Source organism: Calypte anna, chromosome 10 (genome assembly GCF_003957555.1).
Source record: "Calypte anna isolate BGI_N300 chromosome 10, bCalAnn1_v1.p, whole genome shotgun sequence".
NCBI lineage: Eukaryota > Metazoa > Chordata > Aves > Apodiformes > Trochilidae > Calypte > Calypte anna.
This window is the reverse complement of record NC_044256.1, coordinates 14,745,059-14,770,132: the sequence shown is the minus strand read 5'-3', so window position 1 is coordinate 14,770,132 and position 25,074 is coordinate 14,745,059. Positions and strand designations below refer to the sequence as shown.

Genomic DNA, 25,074 nt, shown 5'->3' with positions numbered 1-25,074 from the left:
TTATTTAGAGGTTAAATCATATCTCCTTGCACTGTTGCTTTAAAAGATCTGCTTTTATGACCGTAATAACATGTGTAACCATACAGTTAAAATAGGAATAATCGTATCCCACTTCAGGGCATAACATGATTGCTACAAAGGTCAGAAAGGATATCTGGTGTTATCTGATCATATTTAGGGATAAAAGAAATTTAGTTTAGTCATGAGTAGAAATTAGCTGGATTTAGAGTCAAGGTTCACTACTAGACAGACTAGGAGCTTTATAAGTTATGGCAGATATTTTCTCATGTGGCGAGGCTGGATATTTGGGACGTCATAATTGGGGAAAACTGGGGATAAATCGAACTTGACAGAACAGTGTAGAGAATAAAAATTTTACAGAATCAGTTGTTTAACAAGAGCTTGTAATGGCAATGCAGCAGGTGCTTTCTCGTGTTTAAAAAAAAAAAAAATTATAGAAATGAGGTTCGCTTGGAATTAGCAGATGGAAGTCTTCTTTCTTACCAGTCCTCCAAAAGAATTTCCTAAGTTTCTTCATTTTTTTTTTTTCAAGGTGTTCCTATACTAAGATGTCTCACACAATCATTACAATTCATAACAATTTACTTTTTTTGTTTTCCTTTTTTCCTAGAGACAAAGTACTCGATGATGTTCGCCGCTTAATCCAGCCAGGTGATGTGATAGGCAGAACTGTTTTTGATTTAGAGAAGCACAGGTGGGTATCTTAAATTAACTACTGTAACCAGGGTGGCTCAGTGTTGGGTTAAGTAGTGAGCTCAGTTCACTTGTTCAGCTCTGAACGTATAGAATAAATAACCTAGGAGGTAAAGGTCAAAAAGGAAAAATGCACAGGAAGAGTAGATACCAAGTACGTGGCTCTGGGGAAAGGATTTGTTGTGGAAGTCACTGGAGCAAGAAAGCTTCAAAATTTTTTAGGCAGAACAAGAAAAATCTATACCAACCAGTGTCTTTTTGGAAAAGAAGGATGCAAGCTGACTCTGGGAATTGTACCTATGAATCCAGAGGTAGTCTGTGTGCCTCCTGAAGCATCATTTCCCTTTGGGTGTCTGTACTGCACCTGTCACGGGCTGCAGATGTATCCTGAAAGATGTGGCACTTAAAAAATGCTTTTGAAAACAGGTATTCAACCAAGCATTCAGCCTTGTGAACTGTTTTAAGTGCTCAGCTGTGGCCAGAAATTGTGGTCCCAGAAAAGATGTAGCACAGGGCAGTTGAGAGGGTCCTCAATATGAAGAAATTGCATTCAGGGAAAGGATGAGTGGTTTGGAAAACATTCTTTAGAGGGAAGAAAAGGTGAAGGATGTTTTGAGGTAGCAGAAAGTTCTGAAGTTGTTCAAGATGACTTTAAGGGTTTCTCAACTTTAGGAGAAGGAAACTCTATAGATGAGGGAAGAACAAATGTATAGCAATTGTACAGAGCCTGTGGAAATATTAAATTAATGGGAATAACTACTTGGGGAAAGTTAGTGGAATTAAGCAAGTAAACGAGCTGGGACAAAAGGGAGTATTGGGAAAGGAGAAGAAAATGAGATATAGAAACACTAACAAGAGCAGAGAAGGGTTCTGCATTGGATAGGAAGATTATGGATTTGCTCACCTTTTGCTACTTCTGAGGCTCTTCCTTATAAAAAAAAAAAAAAATTATGAAACTCTCTGTATAAGTGTACAAAGGGTTCTGGGGAAGACTTGTCTTTGAAGCAACTCACTATAGGTATCCTTGCTTTGATTTCCTGCAGTGACTCCAGCTCGGGTGCTCCAGCCTGTTTGAAGTTCTTCTCTGAGTTTGAATCAGGAAACCTTCGCAAAGCCATCCAAGTGCGGGAGTAAGTGCTGTGTCTGCAGCAGCTGTATCCCAACCAGCATGAATTTCTGGAGTTTTCCTGGGTTTGGAAAGGGTTGGCCAGGGAAGCAGGTTTTATGATGGGGAGTTTGATGCCTGCCAGTATCAGGCGTGATAAAGCAGAGCTCAAAGTTTTGGTCTGAGGAACACAGTTGTGAGTATTTAATGGTGTGTTTGTGCACCACTAGTTTGGTGGTGTTCTTTGACTCCTGCAGGGTATTAATAAATCTGGTGCAGACTGGTGGGGTGCTCATGGTCACCATTTCTTTTGTTTTCCTTACCAGGTTTGAGTATGATTTAATTATGAATGGAGATGTCAACAGCAACCAGCATCACCAGTGGTTCTATTTTGAAGTTCGTGACATGAAATTAGCAGTTCCCTATCGCTTCAACATTATCAACTGTGAGAAGCTAAATAGCCAGTTTAATTATGGTATGAGCCCTTGGGGAATTTGGGTAGTCTTCTGTTCAAAAGAATATCTTTTTAATGCTGTAAAGGTTTTGAACTTTCCATGTTTATAATGGAGGCTGTAAATTTAATTTTATCTGTCCCGAAAATCCACTGAAAATCCTACTTTAGGTATGTCCAGGATCCTTTTCTATCCTCAGGAGGACTGAGGAGTATGCTTAATATTGAGGCCTGGTAGAGGATTTGTGGAGGTAAAAAATGTCATTGTCCTGTGTTTAGAGACTAGAACTGAAAAAGAATGGCAATAGAGTTGGGAGAGAGGGGGAAAAAAGACAGTCGTGAAAATGAATTAGCAGAGTAGAATTGGAAAATGTTTCTAAGATTTAAATAAATGTAGATAATCCTCAAACAAATATTCATGATATCTTGGGTTTATCCAGAAAGACATCTCTGCCTGTAGACCTGCTGAGACTTCTGCTGATATTAATGGTAAAATTTCTGTTCATGGCTGTCTGAGCTCATGTCAGAGTCTGTGGTTCAGGAGGAAAGTGGCATTGCTCAGAAAAAGGCAGGGGAAATTCCAACTTTCAATGCCCAATTGAGAAGATAAATTATTTCTGCTGCATGGAGACTGGGGGTTGGGTTCTTAGATGACATAAGTAGTTTTATTGGGTTTTTTGTTTGTTTCCATGAAGCTGTGTTAATTTACACCAGCTCAAGCCCTGACTCAGAATGTTTAATAATCCCCTAATATCAGACTTTGCATTCCTCTGAAGCCCTGTGGGTACAGCCCTTAACATCACCAGGAGAAGCCTCTCAAGATCAATGTATCTAAAACAATAGCAGTAGGAGCTGGAATGGCTTGTCACTTGTATTTTTGAAGTTGTCTGGATACCCCAATGGCATAATGATTTATAAGGCATTTTCTTTTTAACCTTAAGGGCTGGGGTTCAAGTACTTGTGATCATAAATGAAAATAAATGTACTTTCTGTCATCTTAGTCTGTTCATGCAATGAAGTGTGTTGATGAAAACCCCAATACAGCCTCTGATACAGCCACCACTATCTTCATAACCAGAGATTTTGCCTATTATTGATGGCAGGTTGATTGTTGTCTGCTAGTTTGGCTGTTGTCAGCATTTATAAACTCGTTGTGTACACCTGAAATTGTACACGACTCACATGTTCAAACATGAAATGAACAACATATTTGGAAGAAAAACGTGATAATAGCATCTGTTGTAAGGAGGCAGAGCCATGATTTGTTTTTGAATGGCTTGTGTGTGGGCTTGGCTGCTGAAGGGGTTCTGTGGGTTAGTTCTGAGAGGGCAGTGAAGCTCTTGCTTGTCTGGCATGGCTGAGAGAGGCTCATTACCCCTGCATACACATTTACACACACTGTTGGTAAGAGATGCTGTTTATTTGCTCTTATCTGCACTTTCCTGGGCTAATGCCATAGTAGTAAAGCCTCCCAGTTGTCATCTAGAGCCAAAGTGCCATGGGTGACAGTACTTGACAGCTCCTGGTTACTGATATATTTTGATTTTTTCCCTTCCCTCTTGGTTACATGATTACTGTGTAATTTTCAAATAATAAGAAAAGGATATTTCAGGAAACTGTAGGGAAGGGGAGCAGAGCAAATCAGGAGGTGAAGCCTCTGCCTCTGTCCTTCTTCCTTTTCCACTGACTTTGCCACAGGAAATCAGATTTTGTCAGAAGCCTGGTCTGTGTTTGTTCTTGTGGAGTGACTGTTTCCATAGGGAACATGGAAAAGAAAAAGTGTTTTTTTGTTTTGTTTTTGTTTTTTCCCAAATACAGTGGGATGGCAGACCAGTAGCAACCATTTCTTAGCGGGAGTTTAGTGTGTATGTGTCCTTTGGACTCACAGAGAAGGGCAGGAGCTGGAACTGGGGATCCAGAGAGAACTGCAGACCCTGAGCACCCTTTGGCTGATGTACTGGGCTTTTGGTGAAACCTGCACCTCTTGAAACTCTGTGTGGCCCATGTCCTGGAACCAAAACCATAATTGCTTCTTGTATAGGGTTGTTGGTGGTGATTCAGGAAACAGAATTATATATTTGCTGTAGGGTAGTTAGTGCTATCCCACACCACAGCTGAGGGTGATCTGGAACAGTATTTCTGCTGGTACGCTTTCAGCTCTTAAAGCACTGGAGTTTTAACAGAGAAACCCAAAGGAAGAAGGGAAACTAAAAAGCTGCTTGTGGAAATATATTGTCAGTATTAATGATTTTCAAGCATCACCACCTCCCAACATGAGAGCAGCCAAGAGAAGGCTCAGGGGGCAACTTATCCAAATGCATAAGTACTTGAAAGAGTGTTTTTCCCTTTCTTAAATATTCTTTCACACAATTGTTGCCAGCGTTGTTGCTGGGCTCAGCTCTGGCTCTGCTGGATCCACTGGAGCTGAGTGGTACCATCCCAGAGTCAAGGCCACCCCTGCCCCCAGCAGCTTGCCAGGGACACCCCATGCAGACAGTTGTGTAGGTGAGGAGAGGATCCTTACATACCTGTAAGAGAGCAGGCAGGTGTGCAGAGCCAAAGAATTTGCAACAAAAGCTGCCTGCAGGTGGGCTGGCTTCATGGACCTGTGAGTGATGTATGCACAGCTCAGATCAGGGAAAGCTTTGTACCTTGTGACAAAAGATAATGTTTTGGAAGTCAGGAAGAAGTCATCTTCTGGTTTAATATGGTGCAAAGATAGATACTACTACTAGCAGCATTTATAAAACATACATGTTATATAGGTCTAAGGGCAAGTTTAAAACATGCAGTTGTTTTTCTTGCTACTTTCTGAATGTGTGGTACTGGATGCATCACAGGTCTCAAGCTCTAGCAGGATAAAGGATTCAATAATGGTGCAGCCAAGCATAAAATATGAGACTAACCAAATTTACTGATCTTGTTGATTCCTTTGTTCCAATTCTTTTCTTTTCCTTCATCTGTTTGCAAACAAAAGTCCTGGAAGTCCTCCCTTGCAAAAGGCCAGTCAGATAATTTCTTTTCTAATGAAATCCATTCAGCTCGTTTCTGCTGGAGGTGCTTTGTGTACAGATATTTCTATAACAGAAGAAAGCAGAGGGCTTTGGGAAACATATTTACTTTGCATATACTATCTGCAGAGAGAACACAGACAAGATAATGCTGCTTCTTGTTTAGTATTTCGTCTCCATCCCTGTCTTTTCCAGCCAGGAAAGTCATATCACTTGAAACTCTCTTGTTTTATGTAGGCATGCAGCTGGTGATGTATTCAGTGAAGGAAGCTCTCCAGGGCAGGCCTCGCTGGCTTCGGGCAGGCCAGGATATCTGTTATTACAAGTAAGTGCCTTTTTGGTAAAGAATTTGTGGTGCCTTTTCCCCTATGTTCCTCTCCTGTAAACTGTATTGATGTTGTTAACCTTTGCTGACCAGTGCCAGCTCTTTCCAGTGTCTATAAATTGGTATTAGTTCATTGTGGTTGTGTGCTTCCAACTTCAGGGAACAGCTCCGAGTGAAATCTTAGATGTCTAGGGAGAAACAGGGCATGTGCACAACTCCCTTTCTCAGAAGGAGGGATGCTCAGACCTTGCTGATACAGCCAGAAATAATAAAGCTTAACCCCAAAGGTAGCATGGTTGTTTTTATTCCTTGTTCAGGCAGAAAAAGGATGAGTAGAATCATTGATCTGCTTTTGCATGCCATCAACTTTTCTAAGTGACGAAGGAGCTGAGCAGATAAAGAAGGGCTTACGTATACATAGGGTGGGTGTGTTTTACATACACATGTTTTGTACACTGTCTGGTTCTTGCTGCTTTTTCCTTGAATCAGGGAGCTTTGACTACCCAATGAGTGTATACTGGTAGGGAAATCAAAGAGAAAGATGTCTGTGTTCACAGGTGGATTTGATGAGACAAATCCAGTGACAGTGGGCTGCCTTCCAGAAGTAGCAGAATTTCAAATGTGTTGATATAAAAAAAAATTCCAAGTAATCCTCATTATTTGTTTTGGAGGTGTTTTTATTGTTTTTTTGTTGTTTTTTGTCTGGTTTTTTTTTTGTTTTGTTTTTTTATTTGTTTGTTTTGTTTTTTGGTTTTTTTGTTTTTATGTTTTTTGATTGGTTTATTGTGTTTTGTTTTTTGAGGGTGGTGGCAAAACAGGACAGGACAGTGCAGTACTGAAGGCTCAGATTATCCTCTCTCAACTTGGCATCCTCTCTGTAGCAATTTGAGAATCTGTTTAACTTTGTTCCATGTAGTCTTCATTCAGCTTTATTCACCTAACCTTTTCTGCCTGAAAAGCTAATATAATGTGTTTGCAGTGGCTTCCCTTTGCATGCCAGTGACCTCTGGCTTCTGGGAGCTTGGGTTTCTGGCTGGGCAAACTTTATGTGCTGATTTATGCAGTGGCTTCTCATGTCATTAACAAGGCAGTTATTGTGCAGTGATTAAACAGCATCTGACTCCCAAGATTAATCCATGATTGTACAATTAAGCTTGTAATCGGATTCTTATTCAAAATATGTGACAGAGCAGAGTTTTATTGATTTGGAATACCCAGTGTTTTCTAACTGTAAACTGAATTATATATCAACATAGTCATCTAAGTATCACTGTTGTCTGACTCATTCAATGCTTATTCCAGGTTTGCACCTTTTCATACGTACAAGAATCCACACGCACATAAGTCAATGCACTTTCACCTCTACTAGAACTCTTCTTGTTTCAGTGATTACAGAGATTGCCAGTTGTGAGAAGCTGTATGTGGCAGGGAATGTGAAGAAAGCTGCTCAGATCAGGAGAGATGGGATTGCTCTTATCATACCATGCTGCCTGTATTTTGAGGAAAGAGCTTGCTTAATTTTTTCATACCCAGGTCACAGGTACCCTGGAGTGGGACTGGCACATTTTGAAGTGAACCTCATCTCATTACTTCCCCTAGAGTTATCTGTAAATACAGGAAAAGAACTTTATACTTACAAAAGTAAGGAGGAACTCAAAAATGCCCTTAATTGCTTGTGTAGCAAGGCTCTTATTAAGATCTAGCTTTGAGCTGAAGGACAGTGGGAGGAAAGGCTTGTTCAGAAGATGCATGTTGGTTGATCTCTGCTTACATTTATCTCCACTGAGGATGGGAGACATTTATCTCCACTGAGGATGGGAGAGTTCACTCATGAAGATGAATGTTGTTCATTGCATACCTTTCCCATATGTCTCACGGGAGTCTTTATGTTACAGAAAATATTAGCAGTGCTCTTGTCAAAAGGAAGCTGAGTGGCATCTCTGCTCTATTTTATTGCCTCTCTATGTAGTGGCAGGATACACCCATGATAAACAAAGCTGAAGTTACTATAAGATCATCTAATTCACTTGCTGTTTTGGCAGCTTTTATGAGGTGAATAATATTCCTTCCCAGCAAATTATTTAAGGAACAATAGCAGCATGCTGAATTGGTGACAATGTGCTTGAGCCTTTTGGTTTCACGGCTCATTCTAAGCTTATTATCTTGCCTTCAGCTTTTCCAGACAATAGTCAGTTCACAGATAGTAATGAGGTACATGGAGTGTTTTGTTCTCACATCTCCACTAAAGACTTGGCTGTTTGGTGATCTCAGAAGTGTCAGAATTAAGTCCTCTCTTTTCAGCATCTTTATAATCACATTTGATAAAATCATCATCGTAGCAAGTCCCATCTCAGTTCTAATGATACCTACAAGACAGGACTCGAGACATCACTGTCTGAGAGCACCTGACCTCTAAAGTGTTACTGAAGACCTTAATAGCAAGATGTCTGAGGGAATATTCTGCTTCAATTGGGATTTTGGGGAAATAAAGTTTCCTTAGCATGGATTTGGCCCTTGAAAACAAAGTTGTGTTATGCATTTTCCAGTTTCCAGTGTGGCCAACTCCAAGGTAACAGCCATGCCCCATAAATTGTTAAATATTGCTTTTTTGAGGTATGAACTGAGGTGTTAATAACACATATTGCACTTAGCAGTCATGCCAGGATACCAGACTTCAGGTGATAGGATTTTGGACAAAGGGAATGCATCGGCAGATTAGAAGTGATAAATAGTTTATTTTCCATTTGGACTCTGTTTTCAAATGGCCCAGAAATCTGGATAATGAGATTTTCTTCTGCCATTTTAACCTAAGTTGCTACAATGCTGTATTCCATCACCTACCAGTACCTTGTGCTGCAGACAGGAAGGCTCAAGATAAGATCAACATGAGATGCTATTCTTATATCACTTAGGGCTTTTCAATTTCCAAGTCCCAATGTAGCTTTGGCCAAATGGCTTCACCTGTTTGTGCTTCAGTCTCCCCTGCCTGCCATCCAAAGAACGGGAATAGATAAAAATAAGTTTAGTTAGATAATAATTGCAAAGGTCTTTTAAGCTCAAAAAAAAAAAAAAAAGATTGTTCAGAGTAAGTGATAAGTAGTATCATAATTATTATTAATTAACTTTCCATCACTGCTACACTGTTAATATAACACCTGAACATTATTCCTGAAGAGCAGCAAGCAAAATGATCTATTACAAAGTGACTGAAAGACACAGTAGATACAGCTTGCATGCTCATTAAAACCCCCACAGTTTGGTCTCTTACTTTCTTTCCAATAATCAGAGTATTAGATTCTCAAGAGCATGTGAGACTGTGAATATTTTTTTTAAAAAGAAAACACAAATAAGCTGGTGAGGACCAGGTATTGCTAGGGGCTTTTTCCTTCCCTATTCCTTGCTTGTTAATTTGGGCTTCGTTCTGGTATGACCGAGTGCTGTGAAGGGCTAAGGAAAAAACCTGTCAACCTCACGGAGGATCAAGGAGGCAATAGAGCCATCTTGGGGTGATAGCAGGAGGAGAAGGGGAAGACAAGGAAGAAAAAACATTTTTTATTTTATCTATTTATTTATTTATTTATTTATTATTTCTTTAAGAAAGATTCAGAGATACTGAATTGTATGATGGATGCTGAGGAGACCAGATTATATGCAGCATTATATGCATTAGGAATGATCATTTTGGTCATTTTCACTGCATGCACCCAGGTGGCTCTTCCTTTTAATACATGAGCAAAGAATATTGAAGACTCAAGGAAACCACTTGTGAACTTTCCGTTGCTACCATATAATTTGCTGTGGACTGAAGCAGGTGTCAAGAAGTGATTCAAAAGTCTGGAAACATCTATTCTGGGTGGGCAGTTTGTTGGAACTGCAGAGGAAGTCAAAAGAAGAATGTGATGTGCTGCTAAGAGCCCAGTGAGAGTGCTGTGTATTGGTACCCTCAGGATCCTGACAGTGCAATCTGAGCACTGTGGGGAGCAGGGACCATTAACTACCAGTGTAACATCAAGGCCAGAGGTGTCTGGCACTGCAAGACATCTGGGTAAAGTGATATTTTAGGCAGGATATTTTTGGCTGCACAATTTCAGTCTACAGAGGGAGAAGCCTTTACTGGAGAATTAAAGAGAGGGGGGAATACTTTCTCTAGTGTGTAGGCTCTTTAGGCAGTACCTCTCCACAAAGATGTGCTTCCTCCCACACCTCTGACTACAAATATGAATTTTGATGGGAAGATCTCAGCACTTTTTGACAGTTCTTTATGAATAAGATCATCTAACTATCCAAGTGACACGGAATATAATAGACGGTAGTGAGAAGTACTTTCCTTATGCACTATACAAAATTTGCTCGTAATTATCCTTCACTGTCAAAACTAAAATAGATTAAATTTCACTGTCCTGACTCAAAAAAAAAAAAAAAAGTCTCAAATCCTGGATCTGCTGAAATACACATATAATAGCTAAGTAGATATTTCTATAGTTCTGACTGCATTGCATTTGTTTTTTTCCTCTGAGTTTCTTTGTCCAGTATTAAGGTGGTTTATTTGCAAATGAAATGTTGGGGTGAAGGGTTCAGCTGGGAATAAAATCGTAGGCTTTTCAGTTCCTCACTAGGACTCCGTGTTCCTGTGCTATCCATTGATGAAGTCAGCATCACTCCCCTTGCATGTTTCTAACTACTAAATTCAGGTGAAGACACAGCAGCGTTGTATTGTGTCTTTTTTATGAAAAAGAGCTGATTATTTTGGAGAATTTGACAAGAATAATTATCTTTTCCCACCACCTCTTTGAATAAAAATGAACAGAAGCAAAATAAACTAGTATTGTACATTTCAGGAGCTGAAATTGCATCTTTTGGTTGCCTCTTCTGTTTTGCATTTTAATGCAACATTGATGATAACATTTGTCAAAGAAACCTCACAGTCTTTCAGAATCAGAGGGTTCAGCAACAGCATAATTGGTGCAATGTAGGAAAAATATTGTGTGAAATTTATTTATGGATGTGATTTGCTGTGGGGCTTCTCCCTAAAATGCATGCATTGTCTCCTCATCTCTGCCGAGAGTAAATTTTCTTACTCAGCCTCAAGTCATCTCTGTCAAAGTCTTCTGCAAAACGATCTGGTCCTGGGACTAGGTTGAGGTGCTCCCTTTAAGATTTTGTAGTTTTAATAGAGTAACAAGTGAGTGAGTGCTCTAGCAGACCTTGGTGACCCTGACCAACCTCACCTGGGGCCCCCACATGAGCACAAAAGCTCTCTTTAAGTTCTGTTGTGGCCTGAGCCCTGTTGTAATGAAGCTCCAGCTCAGTCAACTGCTGTGTCTGTGTCTGAGCTTTGCTATGAACTCTGGTAATCTGCATCCTGACCCATGGACAGGCTTCCTGGCTCATCCCAGACCTAACTCATCACCACAAACTTGTCTGATGAGCTGGATGTGTGGTTGAACCATTCTGCCCCCTCTAGCCTGGGCACCACCTGCTCAGGTACTGTAGGAGGGGACCTTGGCTGGTGAGGCCCCTGCTCTGCTGGTTTCCATGTCAAGCTCAGCTCCCCGTCTTTTAGGGAGCAACTGGGCCTGTCTACAGTGTAAGGTAAAAAGTCATTCAGGAGTAGACACTTCTCTGGACACCTTGTTCTTTCATAGATGCTACAAATGTGCATCTGGAAGTGATAACTGTCTACTTCCCTCTTTTTCCAGAAACCACTACTGCTGCAGTGCACCTGCAGGAGGAGGCCCAAGAGGAAAATGCTACTACACGCTCACCTTCAGCATCAAGTTTCCTCATGAAGATGATGTCTGCTATCTGGCCTATCATTACCCCTACACTTACTCCTCAATGATGGTAATATTGATATGTCCACCTAGATAAGCTCATGGTCCTGACAGTTTGGAGCTGCCTTGGGTATGAGATCTTGAGATAAAAGCATAGAGAACTTTCTGTACATGATAAGCTGGGATACAAACCATTAGTGCTTTACCTGTCCGGAGACAAACCAAAAATGTCAGTTTGATTGGGCTGGGAAGTTAAGGGGCTAAACATCAGGATAAGTCATAAATGAAAGCTCCTCCCTGCTCCTCCTGACAGTGGTAACAGCCCAGCTTTCAGAGCTACACCCAGCAATACCACACCACTGGATCTCATGTGAATACTTCGTTGGCTGTTTCCTCTGTTATGTTTGGAGTGTCAGGAGAGATCTGTCACTTCCTCACCAGTACAAAACCAAAAATGTACAAGTCCAAGGTGTAGATTGTATTATTCAGTTGTAAAAAGTTTGCTTCCTGGGGAAAGTTTTGTTTTCTACAGTCTTTTCTGAGCAGGGGTAGATGGTAAAAGAATTTTCCAGGAAATATGTCTTTCTTTACCTTTGATTGATACAGAAGATCCCAAGGTCTGAGAGGAAGGTAGAATAACAGAAAGGACATAAATGATTCTGGGAGTAGCTTTACTTTGGTGCTAAAGATAAGAAATATGTTACTTAAAAAGAAGGCACACATTTGCAGTAGATTAGTTCCCTTTCTCCACCCGGTTTCTTTTATCAGCATTTTTTTCTGGGTGTAAAATGCTGGTGTGAGTTGGGTAAGTTGAGGCTCTTTGTTTTTTTCACAATGGTGTCAGTTTGCCATTACCAGATATGAAAGACTGTGCTTTAAAGGGAAAAAACATCCTCTCCCTCCTAATAACTGTGCTGCTCAGCTCTCCAGCATAGTTAGGTGTAGATTAATTCCCACTCAAACAACAGTCCCTTGTCAACTGTCTTGCATCCCATTTAGATGTTCAAAGAAACTGCTTCCAATAACTGGGAGAGGGCCAATCAAGCCTTCATGGTCCAAAATACACCCTACCAGCTTTCTTCTTATTATGCTAATGGGTACCTGTTACTCCTCAAAAATCAATGTGGAAGAGAGTATGCTGCAGTGGTGGGGTCTGACCTTGAGCCTTGCAAGTATGTGTATACTACTGTCTGTAGGGGAAAAGGCAAGTGCAATACTGAAGAATTGAGTGGACTTTTCACCACCATGCTTTTATTACTGAAATGCAGTGCCTCATCATTATTTTACTGTTATTGATTGCTATAGTCTGCTGGCACGAAAGCAAGAGAGAGTTGGAGAGTTTGTATGCCGTGGCAATCTCTGAATATCTCTCCTCCATCTGAATGAATAGAATAGAGATGAAAAAGATATAATTCCTTGACTTGCAGGGCCAAGTTGTGAAGTATTTCACTGCCTCTTCAAATAAAGTGTTTGTTGAAGTTAAAGGGAATTTGGCCTCAGGAAAAGTTTGAATGAACTTGGATTCAGTAAGGACCATAAAGTTTAGTAAAGGGGAATGATGGATGGAAAAGACTAATGGATTGTCATATCCAGCTCTTTAGTCAAAGCAAACAGTTGCTTCTAATAATTCTAAAAAAGCATTTTAGCTTGAACTAATTAAAAACGCCGAGTGATGCAATTCACACAACTCCATGTTACTTTAATTTCTACAATAAATAAACTAAATCAGGTTTTACACCAGTAGATTTAATTTTAAACCATTTGTCCACTGGTGAAGTATTTTGTTTTTACATATGAGTAATAAATTAGAAGTGATTACAAACCCAAGAGCTCAATTAAATACATAGTGCTTTGGGGAAGAAGATAAACTTGTATATGGCGTCAGTAATGTGAAAATGTTTTTAAATATCATATATATTTAATAGTTGCAGGAATATTTATAGAAATCCGATTTGAACTAAATACACTGTACAGTTCATTACTTTTTGTTCATTAGTAATTACATTTGTTTTATGAGCAGTAATTTATCTATTTTTACGTCCCAGTGTTAATCGTTTGGATATCCAGCTGAAGTATCTGTGGCAGCTCTATCAAATTAAGTTTCACTGGGTACCAGGAACATAAGTAAATGATTATATTGAGTTCTGTGTATCCACGCAAGATTGTCATATCCATCTATAATTGAATTTACATTCTAGAGCAGTATGTTCATTGTTTTATGGCATAGCCAATGGTAAATTTCAGTTCTGTGTTTGCATTCAAATGGATACTGGGAAATCAGTTTGAAAGACAGAGAGCTCTAAGATTTGAGGACCGAGAATGTCTTGTGCCATAAACGATGGTTAAAATTTAGCCCTGACTTGCCAAGACAAAATCTTGCCACATAAGGATTGTTCAGTGAATCAGTGTGTTTTGGTTCAAGTCCTGTAGCATGAGTGTGCATTCTGTAGTTTACCTGTTTCTATCAAGCCAGAGACAACTGGTGTTCTACAACACTTAGCAATACCCTGCCATGGCATTACTTACACTAATCTTGCCACTTCAATTACAGTGTAAACAGAGAACTACACGTCAGCTGGTGTGTGGGTGGCAAGTGACTATGTGTCTAATGAGGCGATCAGAATTTGTTCCAAAAAGGCATTTTTTCTAAGCTGCCAATCCTTTTTCTCAAACTTCTTGAGAAGCTGTTGGGCTTAAGAATTGTTTAAAGCTGCCATAAACTTTGTGGGGAGCAGGGAAGAAAAGCTCCTTTTTAAATAACTTCTTGGAAGTGTGCTCTTCAAATTTCCCACTACTGATTGTACAGAATGTTTTGATGTAAACTTCTTGGCTGCCTCTGATGTGGAGTTGTTCCTGAGTTTCACTGGCACGTGCTTGACAGCTAACCAGTTTTATAAATGCTCAAAAATGGTGACATTTCTCACATTTCTGCACAGCCCCTGTTAAAATACAAGGAGTAGGCAGTTCCCTCATGTAGGCATAGAAGTTTCTTAAATTAAAAAAAAACCCCAAACATTTAGGAACTGTTCAGGTAAAGTGATATAAGAGTAGTAGTCTTCTGCAGTTTAAGTAAACTGGGATGTATTCTGAGTAGCTTGTGCATATTTGTGGGATGTAAAAGGTGATGATATTAGCTGGCAGAAGAGAGAAGGTGGGAAGTTAGCAAGAGGTGAAATGAGTACCAATAATAGCACACAGCTAGTGGAATAAAATCAACTTTTATAGACCGTGAATTCATTTATAAATTTGCTTCCTTGCTTCTTCCCCAGTCCCATCTTGATATCCTGGAACAAAATAGAAACCCCAAGAAGGTTTACTGGAGGCAGCAGACGCTCTGCCAGACGCTAGGAGGAAATCCATGCCCATTGCTCACGATCACTGCCATGCCAGATTCTAAAAAAAGCGATGACTTGGAGCAATTCTGTAAGTAGCCAAATGAAGGATTAAAAAATGTGCTGGCGGCACGCGGTCCTGTCAGCACTGGCAATGACAGCCTGTTTTGTGAACATGTTAAGTTTCTTGCCTGTCTGACTTTGGAAGAAGAAATCTAAACATGTGCAATAGTCATTAAAGCACTTTTAAAAATTACAGATTTACACGGAGGAGGGAGGAGAGTTGACACCATTTTTTCACTGATTTTTTTTCTTTGAAAATCTGAAACAAATACAAAGTTTGATATCAAATATGTCCAAGAGCAAGGAACTGTGTTTGAATAATCAGTTAGAAAAAAAATTGTTTATTTTTCCAAATGTATTTATTTTGAGATTTCAAAAAAATCAATAAAAGTTCACTTTTTCCTGGCTGTGAACATCAGTTGAAGAATTCTGGTTAAACAACCAGAAACCACATTTCTGATAGATCTGTCTGGACACAATATAGCTCCTTGCATTCTATCTGAGTCCTAATTATGGTGTATTGATGATAAATGATAAATATTATAACTGCCATGTTCTATCTAGAGGTGGTTATTTTCCATTGTGAAAGTCAAAGATGTCAAGTCCTTCAGTGGCCTTGATTAACAAGAATAAGATATGCAAATATCAGTAATCAACCGCAAGTGATAAGTAGGTTCTGGTTAGGATCACACTGGATTAGCTTTGATTTGAGAGCCTAAGTGATTTGCTACTTCTATGGAGGTTGACAATTTTTCTTGTGTCAGTAACAAGGCATAAACTGATTTTTTTTTTTTTTTCAATCTCTGCTCTTCACAGGTCAGTAATACAGGCTGAGAACTTTGAGACAGTGTGGAAATTTAAATTATCTTGAGGTCTTTTTGGATGTTAAGCAAATAGATGTCACTGTCTGACTGAGATATTAGGCTAGAAGTATCCAAAGGGATTCTGTGATCTGAACCAGGTTTCTCTTTGTGGGATTCTTCTTTCAGGTGCATGGGGTGATACTTGAGTAGCAATCCTCATATTACCCATGCTACATGCATAAACTAAAAGAAAGCTCAAGTGTAAGAATTGGTGAAAATTATTGCAATCTCTCCTGGTTCAGGTTTAGAGTGTAATCATCCCAAGTTCATTCTTTTTTATTATATTTTGTACCTTTTTATTATACCCCACAACATACCAAGGGCTGTAATCATGCAGATGCAGTGATCAGGATTCAAAATGCTCTAAGAAAGTCACAGGCTTGTCCCAATGGACCTAAAGCAAGAATAGTTAGAGGTGCTTTTACCTTTGTCACTGGACACAAGATGGAAACATAATTGTATATACTAATATTATTCTAGACTCTATACCATCTACAGTCCTTGGGGCTAGCCCTGGATGGAAACCTTTTTGTTCCAGTTATGGTACAGCAGAGGAGAACAGATGCCCTCTGTGTATACAGGATTTGCAGCCTATATTCAAGACAGTTGAGAGGTACAGATGCTGAAATGAGGATCGTGAGGAAATTACAACACAGTACTGACCAGTGCAGTAAAACCCTGAGGGTCACACTGCTTTTAAGGATTATCATGTTATAAGTGTGCCAGTGTTGGGAGGCATTGACATTTTCTGGAGTACCTTTCAGTGTGTGTCAGAATGCTCTTTGCAGTGTTAAAGAGGATTCTGGGAGGCTTCCAAGATCATTAAACTGTCTGTGAAGGCAACTCTTGGTTTACTTATTCAGCACCGATTTGCTGAAAGATTCATGGAAGACCTAAGAATACTTTGGACAGATACTTGTTTTGAATGCTTCAGGCTGTTGTTACATTCAGCATCAAATCCCAGTGATGTGGCTGAAGTCCTCTATATATGAGAGAAAAAGAAAAACCTGCTGGTTTGTGATCTTACATGAACTCAGTAGGAGCTAGCAGTTCTGATCAAAAGGCTATGAAATAATGCCACTAAACAACTCTTTGTCTGACATTTTGCAATACAATAAGATAGGGGACTTCTTAGATCTATGCATGAATGAATTGAACTCTGTCAAAACAAAAGATGTAGAAAACACAGCTGTCTGAACTGAAATAGAAATAGTTGGAGGGGAAAGAGTGTCAAGGCAAAGCAACACGGGGTCTCGGAAGTTTTCAAGACTATAAAAGTAAACACCATTTCTCTTCAGTGATGAAAATATTTGCTGTTTTATGAAGCAGAAGAACAGCAAGGCAACACACCATGTTTTATGCTGTGGGGATGCCTCTAGGCAAATCTAAATAATCATGTTATGTGCTTGTTTTGTTTAAGCAGTTTGGTTAATTATGGCTTTTGGGGACACACTTAGCCTAGTTTGTGCTGCTGTGTGTGGCTTTGATCAGCAGTTACTTCTCAGTTTCCTCATCTTGTGTGACATGCCCTTCTGTCTGTTAAGAGGTTTGCCTGATGGAAGGGCTTGTTCGTCAATATTTTCCATGCTAAAAAAAATAACTCAAAAGCAACAACTTGGTATTACAAATTAAGGGACCAGAGGGTGTAGGTTTTCCCAGTAATAACTCCTATTGTTTTGCACAGTCTCCATGCATACATGTTTCAGCTTGAGAAGTGATGTTGAGCTCCAGCACCGGGGAGCTTGGCACATGGGTAATGAATAAAAATTGAAAGACTTAATTTTTCTTTCTGGTTCTGGCCAATTCATAGCTTCAGGTGCTACATGGTCATTTTGCTTTCCTATCAGATCTGTTTTTAATCCCTTGTACACTTATTAATCTGTACCTTTGGAGTTTCTTTTTTTACCAGTCTCGCAGGTAAAACACAAAGCTCACCAGGAATTGGAATCTGTTGCACACAGCCATAAATAATACTCTGAATCCTTCTCTAGTATAGACACATGGGGAGTGGGAAATGTCACTGAGACACTGGGTGACTGAGCAGTGTTGGGAGGACAGCTTGATCAGCCCAGTAGGAGTGCAGTGGAGTTATGGTGGTACTGGAGGTGCTGATAAAGTTGGAGCTGCCCAGGGATGAGGACATGGCATCCTCTGTGTGTCAGTTGTGCTTTATTTTCTTTGCTCAACTCTTTCAGGTTGGCCTTGCCAGGATTTTGATTACAGTGGCCCCAGGATGGTTAAATTTGTCTGAGTTAAATTTATTAACCTGTGGCTTGTTAACAGGGAGCACAAGTCATGTATACTCACAGGAACTCTTTGCTGACTTTATTCCTGGATACACCAGGTTTAACCTTGTCTGATGAGAGTTAAAGAGACCTTTGAAGGGAGAGCAATTCCCAGCATCTTTCAGAGCATTCTCCCAGGAATGCAGAAACAGGGAGAATGATAAAACTTCAAATCTTGGTGCCGACTCCCTGCTCGATGAAGCTGATAGGTGCTTGCAAAGTTCTGATATTCCTGAGTTTGCCACACAGCCCAGTGAGGATGGTAACAGCATCCATGTGCTCTTGGTAATTGTTTCCAAAACCCCTTAGTTTACAGTATTATGCATAGAAATGTGCAGTGTGTAAACCTCTGCTCCTGAACTCCCTGGCAGAGAGCTGACTGGACCCTGCAAACCAGAGGGTACTGCTGTAAGTGGCTGAGAAATTGGACAGATTAACTTTTCAGAGAAGCAAAAGATCTAAACACTCAGACATAGGTGATGATAAAATTCTCTCCTAGTAAATAGAGGACATTGATATGTTGCTAATGTTAACAGACTAATAGAATTAAAATCAGATAATCAGAGAAAGACAGTTTACACGGTGATGCTTTGAGCTTGCCAAAAGAGCGTTCCTCAGGAGGTGTTTCCTGGCTGTGCCCTGAGTTGTGATGAGTTGACCCTCACATGCAGGAAGAGAAAAAAAAAAGAGGACATCTCTGAAGTGATGTAGAATTGGAGCCATTCTGGTTAGTGCTAACACAGTGATAAAACTAAAACAGTCTGTTAGAAGTTCCTTACAGCAATGAAGATTTGGGTGTCTCCAGGGTGGTACAGCAGTGCACCACTTGAGCTGATGCATTGCTGCATTCTCAGGTGAAAGACAGGAACATTATCTATTGCTGGGGGGGTTGATCCTGCATCCCCTGAGGATGCTGTCACTGCAGAGTGTGGGGGGAATACTCATTGTTTGTGGTTGTACAAAGAAAGTAATTTGAAAGCTCTCTTCATGGCTGCCTGGACTGTTGTGGTTCCCATTAATGGTACTGCAGGGTGTTTTGGTGTAATGATAATGCAGGGTGTTTTGGGCATTTCCCCCAACTGGCACACCTGATGAATGTCCTTTTAGCAATTTGGAGCATTATAGAGCTGAATAGTGGGGTTTGAAGTAAAATCTAAATGTCCCAGCAGATTAGCAGCAGCAGTGAGGTAAATTAAACTATCACACTGCCAAATGGATTAACATCAGTAACAGCTGTCACTTTGAGTTGCTTTTCTGTCATCACATGTCCTTGTTATGCAAGGCTGGGGAAATCATTATGAATATTATCATAAAGAGATAATGACCCCTGCTTGTCTTAAAGTAATCCTGTGAGGAGTTGAGTCTAAGCCTGAGTCTAAGCACTTTAGTCTTCCACTAAAGTTGGAAAGAATAATAATGGTTTTGGCATAGGTATAGCGGGATGCTTGTGCCCTTTGAACCAGCAGATGCTTCTGGAACTAGAATGTAATGCTGAGAGTTTACTTGGTCTCATCTTAAGCCTATAGAATCAAAGAGACATGGTAGCTGGGAGAAATATTCTAACATTTCCCAGATTGCTTGTATAAGCTATTTAGGTGGCTGTTTTGCAACTTTGATATCTCCTCAGAAAGAAACAAGCTCTTTACCTTTAAATATAATTTACAGCAAAGAGCAATTCCTGAGCAAAGAATAACAGAGGATGTGAATTACAGGGGCCACTTATGCAGGATACTGGGAATAATGATCATGTGGAAAATGTACACACTTTAATTAAGCACATTGATTAAATCAATACGATTCAAACAGCTTAGTGCTCCAATCAGCTTAATCTCATTAAATGTAATTCAGGCCTCGATAATTGATTAATAATGAATTATAGTTTATGAATTATTGACTTCAAGTTATTATAGCTGTGCCTGCTCCCTGCATGGCAACCAGTGTTGCATGCTAATTATGAAAGGCTCAAGCTCTCTTCTCTTTAATAACTTTTTCAAAGCTGGGGATGACATATCTCTTAGTGAAAAAGGGATCAAATTAGATCAATGCTTTATTGGAGTTAGTCCACCCAAAAGGAAATTACACTTTTTAAAGGAAGATCTCATGTTATAATGTTGAAATCAGGGGTTAGAATGACCTGCTTTGATTAGTAGTGGTCTTTGAAGCATCCTGTAGGAATTCATCCCTAGTGCTAACCTGGCATTGTGCTGGTTGGAACCAGTTCCCAACAGCAGCACATCTGTTGTTGTGGTGTGATTGTGTGCTACACCTCTGCCAGCACACAGGCAGACAGCATGGCCCATGCTGCTGAACCCTTGGGCCATTTCACTATGCCAAATGTAGAGCAATCCTATTCCCCGGATTTGGCTGAATGCTGAAGGGTTTCTCTAAAAGGGCCCAATGGATTTTTTTAATGGTCTTTGTAAACTGCAAGTGTCATACATGAAGAAAGAACTATTGCTGTTGTTGCTGGAAGTCTCAAGAGAGAAAACAAGACCTGAAGAAAGCCTCTGTTCCTCAGGTGGCCTTCCTCTCAGATTGCATTTCCACTGAATGTGAACAGAGGGGGTTGTCTCAGATTGTTTTTCTTACTATCTAGGTACCTAATATGGTCCAAATTGCAGTGATACACAGAGTGCACTAGCATTATGTTTCCTTGAAATATTCCATTTACAAAGCCTGTTTTGCTTTTCCCTTTCATCTGTTCTCTACCTCTATTCTTATTTGTGATTATAGTTAAAAGTGAACAGATTTTAGAACATATAGAAATTTAATTGAGATTATGATTATAGCAAACTGTGGAAATTTTTTTTTCTTTCTTCTTACATTTGCAATAGTGAGCTTTTTGTTTGTGTATCCCTTTGAACTGAAGAATCAGTTCCATTTGTACGGGTGCCAGGCAGAGGTGCTGGTTCCTCTGTTGCTTTATACCAAACACTGGTTTTGCTGACAGGAAGAGTCAGCTGTTGCAAAAACTGTGGTCCTGTTTTAATGCTGAAGTGAAATAAAGGCTGAGTAAAATTGCCATGCATTCTACAGTGCTAAATAATTTCATAATTGACCATATTTTTTTTTTTCCTTCTTGAACAGGCAGTTTATCAAGTGTCTGAAGCCAAAGCAATCACCTCTAGATATGCAACACAGACCCTGTGGGCTCCAAATTTCCCAAGATTGTCTTTCAATTTCAAACATTTATCACATCTTCTTTCTGACATTCTAGTCACAACAATGTGACATCCCCAAAAGAGTAGACAAATCCTTACAAAAGTAATTTCCTGTTTGAGTATCCAGTCTACTGCCATAAAAGTGGAATCTGGTTGGATGGAAAATGAAATCTGAGTTTCCTGGCTGTCTGCAGACCTACGCCAGTATTTTTCATGATGTAGCAACTGCTACCTGTTGATACCTGTTTGAATCCTACTCTTTGGTGGGACTGACTCAGCCAGAACAGTTTTGACACTACTATCAGCCTTCTGTGAGTTTGGCAAAATGCATATTAATATGTGGAATCCACTTATTCAAGCAATGAACACAAACACCAAACAAGGTTGCTGAGCTTGCCTTGAAGCCTGGGCAACCAAAATGTTTTTTACAAAGGCGGAAAGTGAATGTTAGGGTTCTCTCTCTCTCCTACCCTTTACCTCATGCAATTTGTTAGCAAAACAGCCATCTCAAGGTAATTTGTACTCAAGAGGCAGGCTTCAATTCATCTGAAGTTTTTTTGGCATTTGTTATTTTAAATAACTCCTCCTGAAAGCTGGAATTTTGTTCTAAGCCCACCTCTTCTTCGGGGAGAGTGCTACTAATTTTCTGGTGTCTCTTCTGCACTTGTTCTGTTACTTTTTCTTCTTTGAATTGCAACAGTCTCATCTTTGTCCCAAGAGACTTGTAACCTTTCCAGAGAGGAAATACTGTGATTAATAACAGAATTTCTGAAACCTAATTTAACAATATCTTCTTGCTTGGTACGGACCTGTGCTAGAAGAGTAGTGTTTAGCACTGGCTCCACTTGGTATTCCAGAATATCAAAGCCTTTTCTGACATGCTAATGAATTAAACCTCTTGAAAATCTAAACCAGCACAAACTAAGTCATAACTTTTAAATTTTGACGACTTTGTCAAGTCTCTCAGAAATGCTGTCTCAGAGGAGCATGGTACTACTTGTACTTTTTTTTATAAGGCGTTGAAAATCATGAATGGAAGTGAAGAGGTTTGGTCATATGTATTTCTTATATTGCTTTGAAAATTTGTAGCCAGATGCTTGGAAGATATTTGTCTCATGAGACCCCAGTGCTCATTGCAGTGTAGCTCCAAGCTTCTATTGGAGTGATTTGGTTGCCTGAATTCTTGCCTGAGCAGAAGGGGAAAAGAAAATTCATCTTCTCTTCCTTAGGTAGAAACACTTAAAACCCCTGTAGTTTGTGTACCTGGTGTGGAAATGCAGCCTGGTGGGGCCTCCAGGCAGCTTTTGCTCCCTTCAAAAGGTGAACAAGCATTAAACTGCTATGAGGTTTCTGTTATCATCTTCAAATCATGGCATGAAAAAAACCACCCTGTATTTCAGTGAGCTGCACATTTCCCATGCTCAGCCATAAATTCCAGTCACACAATGGGGCTGTGGGGCATACACTAGAAGGTCAGCCTGGTGCTGTATAAATTATCCAGAGAAGCATTTGTATTGAGTTAAATCTGTTCTCAATGAGACAGAGATGGGGTCTATGAGGAGGACATAATTTTAGAGTCAGATTGACTGTAGAGACTGAATGTTAAGAGCAATATGCTTACTAAGGGTTGAGGAGTTAATGATTGTGCCTCAAGGTAAAAGCAGAGGCTAGGAAAAGGTTTCTTCCAGCTGATAATAATGTTCCTCAATTGGTCATGCCTCTTACTGCACAGGTTTTTGTCTTTCACAAATTAAAAGATCTGGATCACCTGCTGATGCAAGAATATAAAGTGGGTTGGCTGGAAGGGAGTTGTGTTTTCCCCTCCAATGCCTGTGATAAGTCAGTTGTTTCCAGATAGTAAAATTGAGGATTCTGTTGGCAGTTTGTGGGTCAGCCTTGCTCCTTGAATAACAGGCCAGGAAGAAAGTCCATGTGGCCTCTTGGCTGGAAACCTGCTGTAAGGTAGGAACTTTGCAGTTTTGTAATGGCAGAGCTGGTGCTTGGGTGTGTGAGTTGTGGGTTTTGTTTGGTTTTTTTTTTTTAATAAAGGAAATTTTGTTGTCCTATGTGCTTTTTGTAAGGCAATTAAGAAGTACTCCTCTAAGAACAGGAGAGGAGTTGTTGGGCTGTTTCAGTGACCACTTATTATCCTTTCTGTTTGGTTGTAGTGCCTGGCTGATAACTCCTAGAGAAGCTGTGGCAATGGAATAAGGGGTAGAACATCTGGCAGGATGGCCTTGGGAAAGAATAACGAGGAGCTGGAGAGCTCACTGGATATAGTGTGCATGCCAGCTGCTGTCAGACCCAAACATTTGTACTTGGTTTTATAGAGAGCAGTTTTTATCTCCAGTTCAATATTTTTTTTATTCCTTTCTGGAATAGAGTGGCTGGGATGATGCATAGACTGAGCTGGGTATGCTTTCTTTTCTGATGCCTGATGATCTCATAGAAGCAAACTAATTTTTGATTTGCCCTGATTATCAAGATTGGGAAGAATGGGCAAAAGGTGATCTCTGCCACTCTTCCAACAATCCATTATTTTTTGTTTGGGACCTCATTTTACGGATAGTTTAGAGGAAGATGGTCAAGTCTTGAAGAGATTATGTTAACAAATCACTAAACTGTGGCAAAAAATAGAGTGCATCCTGCCAACAGGAAAGTCAGCTACTCATGAGAGCTTTTTTATGATCCTGTGAATCTTGTATTTCTCACTAATAATAGGCTTCTGTCATGCACAGGCAAACTCGTCCCCAATACACAGAACCAACACTGTTGGGTAATGGTGGCTTGATAACTTTCCTGTTGTTTTCACCTTTATTCCTTTGAAGTGGGATGTTTCTCAGTGCTTTAAAATCTTGGCTGACTGGTTTCTGTCTCTGCAGCTTGCTTTAAAATAGAAAAGTAATTCACCTGATACCTCAAGGCTTTGAAAACTTTCTGGAAAATAGTGTTCCAGTTTCTGCATTTAATTGTCCCCGCTCTGCATTTTTGCCTGATAAAGGCTGACCTGGTGACTCAGGTGTTACAAATGATCAGTGCTGTTTGGATTGCAAGAGTTTTACTGCACACTTGCCTGAGCTGCAAGCAGTTTGTTCAGCTACTCTGTCCACAGCTGTGTGAGGGGCTTCACACTCCTGCATATGGTTTTCCGTTTTTTTATCCTCATATTAATCTACCTGGGAGCATTAGTGAGCAAGGAGGCATTTTTGCAATACACCATTTGTATTTGGGGTCTCTCCTCTTTTTGTATTTGTAATTCTGAAGACTTGTTTCTACCTCCTACCTGTAAGGTGGTTTTGCTGGGAGGGTCTGTGCAGAATTTTGCTTTGCCTGCTTAACTGAGTTTAATTTCTCTAACTGGAGAACAGGATTCATTGTGATGTGATGCACCCCATCTTATACCATAAAATAAGTACAGCAATATATTGAAAACAGTGGTTTGCTGATACTTCTTGCTGCTTAGAACTGATAAATTCTAAATTTGTGAATAATGGGCTGCAGTTATACAGCAATACTAAAATGAATTAGGACTAAAAATGCCACATGATGATTTTGAAAATTCTGTTCTGTTAATGAGAGGATTTGTCCATCTCTACATCAGAGAGAAACTCGTTAGTTCTCTGAGCTTGCCCACCTGTTTCTAATGCAGAAATAGAAATTGCTAATAAACAAGTGGAGACAGCTGCTATGCTCAGACTGCAAATGTGCTGATAAGATCAACGAGTTGACAAGTGATATGGTAGATGCTGCTAAGTATCAAGAGAGCTAAACTTGGACTTCTGCATAATTTCAGGGAGCTTACTTTGTGGCTGTTGGATATCAGTTTTGAGCTGACAGAAAAATAGGTGCATTGAGTCCCTTTCTAGGTAATTTTGACTTTTCTTTGGTTCCGCCCTCTTCATTTAATAGATGACACTGCAGAATCAAATAGCAGGAGGAAAAGAAGCAGCCTGTGTGTGTCTTCTGGCCTTCTGAATAGAAGGGTGGAGG

At 39.9% G+C, this 25,074-nt stretch overlaps 1 protein-coding gene across 1 annotated transcript in view; it reads left to right on the top strand.

The window, feature by feature from the left end:
• AGBL1 (ATP/GTP binding protein like 1) overlaps positions 1–25,074 on the top strand; it is a 269,261-nt gene that overhangs the window by 63,455 nt on the left and 180,732 nt on the right. The window contains exons 12-17 of the mRNA XM_030456954.1: positions 632–715; positions 1,758–1,844; positions 2,146–2,294; positions 5,519–5,606; positions 11,306–11,450; positions 14,650–14,803. Coding sequence (XP_030312814.1) covers positions 632–715; positions 1,758–1,844; positions 2,146–2,294; positions 5,519–5,606; positions 11,306–11,450; positions 14,650–14,803 — 707 coding nt within the window. The remainder of the gene's footprint in view (positions 1–631; positions 716–1,757; positions 1,845–2,145; positions 2,295–5,518; positions 5,607–11,305; positions 11,451–14,649; positions 14,804–25,074) is intronic.